At 37.3% G+C, this 8,100-nt stretch overlaps 1 protein-coding gene and 1 pseudogene across 1 annotated transcript; one reads left to right on the forward strand and one right to left on the reverse strand.

Annotated features, from left to right (window-relative positions):
- Window positions 1–187: 187 nt before the first annotated feature.
- Window positions 188–4,548, reverse strand: LOC120189366 (annotated as a pseudogene).
- A 614-nt stretch (window positions 4,549–5,162) lies between these two features.
- LOC120189299 (F-box/WD-40 repeat-containing protein At5g21040-like) lies at window positions 5,163–7,252 on the forward strand. Its single transcript, XM_039192611.1, has 2 exons — window positions 5,163–5,230; window positions 5,347–7,252. Exon 2 carries the CDS (start codon window positions 5,489–5,491, stop codon window positions 7,109–7,111), a length of 1,623 nt encoding a protein of 540 aa, XP_039048542.1. The 5' UTR covers window positions 5,163–5,230; window positions 5,347–5,488; the 3' UTR covers window positions 7,112–7,252.
- The last annotated feature ends 848 nt before the right edge of the window (window positions 7,253–8,100 follow it).

Consider the following 8,100-nt stretch of genomic DNA (forward strand, 5'->3'; position numbering starts at 1 on the left):
TGGTTTTGCTTAATATACACTTTTAAGCTTCTAGCCAGGTATTCCTTTCTTCTCTGTTTGTTTCCCTATAAAACTCGAAATGATTCTCGAATTCCACCAAAACTCGAAATGATTCTCGAATTCCACCAAAACTCAGGTTCATGAAATCATGGAGCTTATCTGTTTCTTCAACCTTCAGCATTATTTTTCAGCAGTAGAACTCATTATTGCTTTTATTTCTTTCCTCCACACTCCGATACTTGTAACACTTCGCGCAGAACAAAAAATAAAAGAACTTCAGCATTTGCGTCATGGCAAACATCAGATACAAATTCCAAAGCCATCCGTTGTTTATATTATGCTTTAACTATGTTGTGACCCTTTGAACTAGATCGATAGTGGTGGTGCTTAAATAGTAAGCGAGTCCGACAATGACTAAAATCATTGCGGTGGCTGTGCTTCTCAGTGGCTTCGGGAATTCTTGATGGTACAATGCGACTTGCCCCGGGTAATGAAATGCTTCATCCAGTCCAACCAGTACTAGCTGAGGCACCAACCATAGTACGAACATTGGAACAATAGACCCCGGATAGTCTGAAACATGGTGGGTTTGACCCAAATTTAGCCTTCTTATTCAACCGGGGAAGCAACGTCCACACCCGTCCATGTTAAACAAGTGACTGAGTCCGATTCGATGGAGATGCATCAGCGATTTTTGTGTTATCTTCAGCCACAATGGAAAAAGGAACCGATCGATCAAGGTGATTTTGTTGGCTGTTGAGGTTAAACGAACACTATCATGGAGCCTGCTGGGAATTTGATATGCGAAGGTGCTTATTATTGGTAGTGTGGCGTACATTAATATGCTACTCGAAAGATGTGGGAATATTCTTAATAGTTTTTTAAAATCCTCAATTTGTTGTACCGAGCATAGTCTCCATGGTTTTTCCGTTGATCCATTCACCTTAGTGTCCGCCTCGGTTTCCATTGCAGCAGCATGGTTTAGAAACCTGCATGCTTAATTGATTCAACGATGTTTGAGCGATCTTGAACATCGAGATTTGAAAACGTTAAGAGCATTGTGTTAATAACGCGAGGGAATTGTATACCTGAAGCTTTTAGAAGGCAATGAAGCTTGTTTCTCCATATCTCCATCTTTCTGATGGCAGTAATCTTCAGCTCTTGATGAAAGAGTGACTTTCCTCTTAACAATGGTGGCAATCACAACACGAGCAAAGCTTGTAAATGGGCTTCCTTTACACTTCACTTGTCAATAATAAAGTCTTCCCCACACAAAAATGGCTAATCCGATCGCGTTCACCGCAAAACATAGCCAGTATCCGAATACCCAACTTACATTTTCGTTGATATAAACAATCACTGTGGCACCTAACACCACCGATGTATACAGAGTGATAGCAAACCAGTTGAAGAAAACCCTTTGATCTTTCGAATCATCGAATTGAATTGTTCCGATGGAAGAAATGGTGAAACTAGTACCGGCCACAACTATAGATCCTAAAGCTATGCCCAAGTAAAGTATGCGGAATTGAACTTTTGATGGAGTTGGGCACATTCGTGGCCTTAAGGGATCGAGCATGGCTGTTAAAGCTAGGAGGATAATCCCCTTCAAAAGCAGTGACAAATGATAGTAAGAAATTTACTTCCAAGAGTGAGTTCTATTGTTGGGATTCTTCAAATATTTGGAGGATCATATTGTGTACTATATCCGAATATGCATCGACATAACTGTCGGTGTAACATCCTCAATACCAGGTTAGTGACTAAATTGTAAAGTTTCAGAATTTGGTGATTAAAGTATAATAATTGAATAGTTAAGGACTTATATGAAAAATGCGGTGTATGATCAAATTGAAAAGAAGAAGGAATAGAAGGACAAAATGGTCATTGAAAAGGGAAATAATTTAATTGTTATGGTTATATATGTTTCCACGTGGAGTGAAGAGAGAAACACCTAAGCTTCCAGAGTTCTCTTCTTCTCTTCTATTCTCCACACGTGAATACTCATATCAAAGGTGAGACTTCTCATAAGCTGATTGTTAGTTGAAATTTAAGTTTGGTTTTGATCATTATGTGCTAATTAAGCTTAAGGAAAGTTTAATTTGCTTTAAAACAACAAGACGGAGGGTGTAGAAAGAATTAAAGGTTAGGAGTTTTTGAATGAAATTTTGAAATAAAGTTCATAATGAGAATTGGAAGTTGAATTTGACCTGTCACCAACTTGATTGAGGGATATGAAGTGTTAGAATTAGATTTAGAACATATTGGAAGTTGAGTGAGATTCTTGAATTTTATATGGAGGATTGGATTTTTAAGTTTTAGAGGTATTGAATGGATAATAATTAATTTAAGTAGGTGCATGCAAGTTAGAGACATAAAAGGAGGTGAAATAGGAAGTGTTGAGAGGATTATGAAGGGATTTTCGTGCTCAAAATAACATTTCTGGGTTGTGTGCATCGACAAACATTCAATGCGATGCACTCTCAAATAAATGAACATCGAATGCAATTAGTGCATCGATGCATGAGGAGTGCATCGATGCACCCCCTTAAAATAAAAACATCGAATGTGCTTTGTATACCGATGCATAGATAGTGCATCGATGCACATATTAAGGGATGCATCGATACACTATAGAGTGCATCGATACATACCTTCATTAAGAGATGAAATTAGCCTTTCTTTTAGTCTAAGAAGTGATAATTTAGAATATATCAATTAGTATACTGATATGTATCAATGTATTACTATGTAGATATAGAACGTAATCTTGTTCAGGAACAATCGAAAAATTAGAATCGAGTCAAAGCAAGGCTAAGGTGAGTGCATATCTTATATGAAATTGTATTGAGATAAGACTTGCGATGAGTCTATCTCTTATAGTTAAACTTATGATTTCACATTCATGTACATGCATATTTATATATGTATTAATGCTATAGTGCTTTCATGCATAATTTATTCATGCTTTAATATGAACTTATTTGAATGAATGCAATTATATGAGAATCCATTCAGGTATGGGAAATAATGAAAATGATCATGTGTACTCATATGAAGTGAATCATGTGTTTATGTGAAAAATGATAGAAGAGATATGAAAATGATACTTGTATTATAATTAACCCCATGTTACTTAATGTGAGAGCTGTATGTATAATTGACATGCTAAAAGTCGAGGGATTACCAGTGGTCCTTCAGGATATAGTGGTCTTTCGGGACAAATATTCAGTGCCCCTAGTGGGATTTTATTCGAGCTGTAGTGACAACGTTGTGCACAACCTCATTGTACTCGCGTACCTTCTGTTCTCAATAATGTACATGGGCGATCCAAAGATAAATTTAAGTGAAACTAGCATAAGAATACAAGTTTTATATATGTGCATATTATCATCATATATGTTACAGTGTAATAGATACATGCAAGTTGAAATGTCATAATCAATGGTAAGAATGCATGTTCATGAATTCATTGTTATATATGTATATACATATATTTATGTTATGCCTCACTAAGTCTGTGACTTAGCGTGTAAGTGATTTACACGTAGGTACCAGGAATCGGGAAGAATAGAAATAGGAGTGGCAAGAACAACAACACTGCTAGAAGATCAGATCAGAAGTAACTGATAAAGTATGTATTTTGTTGTGTATAGTGTGTTGGCATATAAGAAAAGTGTCAGTTATGAATGCTCTGATCGATTTTGGTTATTTTGGTCAATTTACGTAAATAAATTACCTTTATTTTAATGAAAGTTTTAAATTTTCTTTGAATTTTGTCAAGAGTCAAAATTTGAAAAGTCAATGTGACACTTCAGACTCGTATTCAGGTTGGGTAAGGATTAGGGGTGTTACAGTCGGACATGAAAACTTTTAAGAAAATCAAAGAACCGGAACAACGAAAGAAGTGGTTTACCAGGATCAAGACGAGAGAAGACATCCAGATGACATTATAGCAACCTAGGAAAGAATCAGCGAGGATTGCAGAAACCATGGGAAGTAAACTGGTGGAAGCAGCTGCAATGTTGAATGTCTGAGTTGCATCAATGCTTCTCACGTGGAATTTCTCGATCATATACACAATCAAGTTGTTTCCCCGCCCTGATACTGCTATGCTTGATCCTATCAGTGTCCCTGTGTTTTTTTTTTTCTCATTTGTTTGTTAGTCCGATTCTGATAATCCAGGCTCAAATGAGTGTCCGATATAATTATATGTCGAAAACAATAAAAACTCATGTTCAAACCAAAAAACCAATTACCGGTTGTTCCAGTTGAATCATGACCTCAAGTTCTATTTCTTAGGAATGTAAAACATTAGAAGAGATAGGCAGAAAGAGAAAGAGAGCAGCAATGAAGGGGAAAGTAGTCCAACCGCGGTGTTTGCGAGCAGAATCCGGCAACATTTGTGCTTCTCCGTCGCCTGGGACTTCTTCGCCGACCATTGCAGCCGATGAAACACGATGTTTAGCTGAAGCTTTTGAGGTTGGACAATGATGTACACAATGGAAGCCATCTTTATAAAATGCCAAAAGAGCTTTGCTGTTACACATTCTCCACCAGTTGAATTCATGGACCTACTGTGGTTGCGCATCACAGACAAGATAGGGAGCATCAAAAATCAAAGAATTATGATGACAAACAACTATCTATTTGAATTTCTTAAACTCCAATTAATTTTTTCATTAATAATAATCTTTTCATCATTCGAATCGTCGAATAAATCTTTGATTTGCGAGGAATACAAATAATTTTTACCATCATCACTTGAAATGAAAAAAATTAGTTAAAAACATTTTTAATGCTATAAGAATAGTTTGATATTTAACAATGCTTGTTATTGTTGTATTCAATTGTAATTTTAAAAAAATGTAATATAATTGTAAACTTACGGAAAATAGAATGACATATAACAAAATTTACCCAAAAACATACAACTTCACTGAAGATTAAAAATACATAATAACAAGCAGCAGCCTACGTGTTCGTGCGTGGCGCATTCTAATCCAACGTCCCAAACAATCTCTGTCTTCCTGATCTAATCATGTCTACCGTACGATCGTTCCGTGAAATAGCGGTGATAAAAGGTCTCCTCTCTCACCCTTTCATCGCTTTTGGCCCCAAATTCCAAATGCATATTTCTCTAATTTCTCGAATTCTCCCTTTTTTCAATTAAAAAAAAAAAACTCTAACAGCTTCTCTGATCCGGAGGACGAATTATCAGTCGCCACAGGTATTGTTTATTTTCTGGATTTTTATTAGATCCTGCAATCAAATTGATTGGATATTTTCTGATTTTTATAAAACCTGCTGTAGTTTGATTTGAACACTTTGGGTTTGAATTTAGAGGGTTTGTTAGATTTTGGGCATCTTTGATTTTGAGAGTAAATTGAGGTTCTGGGTTCAATTTCCTATTTTTAGCTTCCCAATCAGGGGATTTTGGTTTAAGCCATTGAATCTAACAGTTTTAGGTTAAAAACTCATTCATTTTATGGAATTTGAATGCCAAGAAAGCACCCTGGTATTTAAGGATTTAGCAAACTGCTCCGAGACGAATCATTTTAGTTCCAATTCCATAACGGAGGATTTAGAAATTTCGAAACTGACATTGGATTGTAATCGTAAGAAAGGGATCTCGAGCTCTTGTAGTTCTAAACAGGTAGCTCCTGATGATGTTTTTTCGAATGTCTGGCGTTCGATCACTGATCTCCCACCAGCCTTGATATCAGAGATTTTGAATTGTCTTGACCCCAAAGAGCTCGGTGTAGTGTCTTGTGTGTCCACCACTCTCCATAGCATAGCATCCGAGCATCGGGTTTGGAAGGAATTTTATTGTGAGAGGTGGGGTTTACCGACTGCAGCTTGGTTTTCGGATGAGAAGTCGTGGAAGGAACTGTTTGTGGAGAGGGATTATAGGAGCAAGACCTTTTTAGGAAGGTATAGCATCGATGTTCTATATGGTCATACTGAAGCTGTTCGAACCGTGTTTTTGTTGGCTTCTGCCAAGCTTGTTTTCACAGCCGGGTATGACTCAGTTGTCCGAATGTGGGATATGGAAGAGGGGTTGTCCATTGCATCATCCCGCCCCCTTGGTTGTACTGTTAGGGCAGTTGCAGCAGATACTAAACTATTGGTTGCTGGGGGTACCGACGGATTTATCCATTGTTGGAAGGCAGTTGAGGGTCTTAAATATTTGTTTGACCTAAAGGGAGTTGAGAAACCGAACACCGAGTTTCGACTTTGGGAACATGATGGGCCCATAACTTCTCTTTCTTTGGACCTTACTAGGATTTATAGCGGTTCTTGGGATATGACTGTTCGTGTGTGGAACCGGTCGACACTGAAGTGCACACAGATCTTGAGGCATGGTGACTGGGTTTGGAGCCTTGTTCCTCACGACACGACTGTTGCTAGCACGGCAGGTTCGGATGTGTATGTTTGGGAGACTAATAGTGGGACTTTGTTAAGTGTGATTCACAATGTTCACGTCGGTTATACATATGCCTTAGCACGGAGCCGCACTGGAGACTTCCTTTTTACCGGAGGAGAAGATGGGGCAGTACATATGTTCGAGATCATAACCGAGTCTAAGGAACATAGAGTCGTGAAGGTTGCAACATGGATTCCTCACTCAGGAGCTGTTTATGCCCTCGCATTTGAGTTCCCTTGGCTTGTGTCAGCTTCCAATGACGGGAAGCTCGCTCTAATTGATGTTCGAAAGTTGTTGAGGGCCAGTATAGGGAAAAGAGTTCCAAGGTTTAAAGAATCCGACCAAAAGACTATAGAACCACCCCAGAGAATGCTGCATGGATTCGGGTGCAATTTATTCTCGGTCGACATTGGAGCAGATCGAATCGTTTGTGGCGGTGAGGAAGGTGTTGTTCGTATTTGGAACTTCTCGCAAGCATTAGAAATCGAGCAGAGGGCCCGTGCTCTAAGAGGAATACGTTTGGAGAATAGAATGAGACGGCGCAGACTTCAGATCGAGATGAATGGTAAGGGTGGACGAAGTGGTAGGTGTTCGGTTGCTGCCAAGAAGAATCTGGTGGACGGTGATAGGAATAACAGTGTCTGGCATAGTAAACGGAGCATTGACTCAAAGGTGAAGACATAACATCTGTTATGGTTACATATTATATATGCCTCTAAGCTTCCAACATATATCACGCTTCACCTTTATGATAAAATTCATACATAATATGCAATTCTCCAAACATATTAGCCTCGGATTTTAATCTTCATTTTATGCCATATTATTGCATTTAATTTGTTGTTATGTTCTTAAGTTTTTATGATGGGTTTTTTTTTTTGAAATATCAATTTGATTCTATCCGTGAACACAAAAAGAAAATTAATAAGTAATGTTTATATTTATATAAATCATGCATTTTAAAAAAATATTCGTCCGGCAATCTTGCAATTTGATCCATTCAGGTCAAGTTAATAATTTGGCCAAAAGTATTGAAATTTGACTATACTTTTCAAGTATTTTAAATAAATATATTTTATTTGATTGAATTTTTTTTAATAATATGTTTGGAAAATTATCTATTTTTGACTATTAAGATCTCTATGTTAAAGTTTAGTGGGAGAAAGATAATGTATTTTAGACAGTTCAATGGTCACCGGCTCCAATATTAATATTTAAACCGTTATATCTGTTCATTCCCGATTCAATCGATTTATTTCTTATTTTATGAGTCATAAAACATGACATTTGACCGGAAAAAACATTTTCTTCTCGTGCAATCCTTCTTTAAGGATTTCGATTGGGTAAAAAAATAAGGCATTCTTTGATCACATTCACATCTATGAAGAGCTGTTTCTTAGTCAGTTCGTGATCAATTGTTACTTGAAAGAAAACTAAATGATACAGAAATTAACAAATAGTCTTCAAAAAATGAAGAAGAAGAAGAAATTAGAAACGTTCAATCTTGTCATCCGATACACGAGGAAGGTTAGGTCTAATAATCTTCGAGGCTTTTCCGGATCTTTTAAACTTATTTCTCATGACCGACGAAGAATTTCCCTTTACACTGACCTCGCTCACCAGTTTCCCGCAAGATGAACACGAACTACAATCGGATCAATCCCACATTCATC

The sequence above is a fragment of the Hibiscus syriacus genome, unplaced genomic scaffold (genome assembly GCF_006381635.1).
Source record: "Hibiscus syriacus cultivar Baekdansim isolate YM2019G1 unplaced genomic scaffold, ASM638163v2 tig00116954_pilon, whole genome shotgun sequence".
Lineage (NCBI taxonomy): Eukaryota > Viridiplantae > Streptophyta > Magnoliopsida > Malvales > Malvaceae > Hibiscus > Hibiscus syriacus.

Coding starts and splice junctions, on each gene's coding strand:
- LOC120189299 (XM_039192611.1), top strand. CDS start 5,489: ATGGAATTTGAATGCCAAGAAAGCACCCTGGTATTTAAGGATTTAGCA.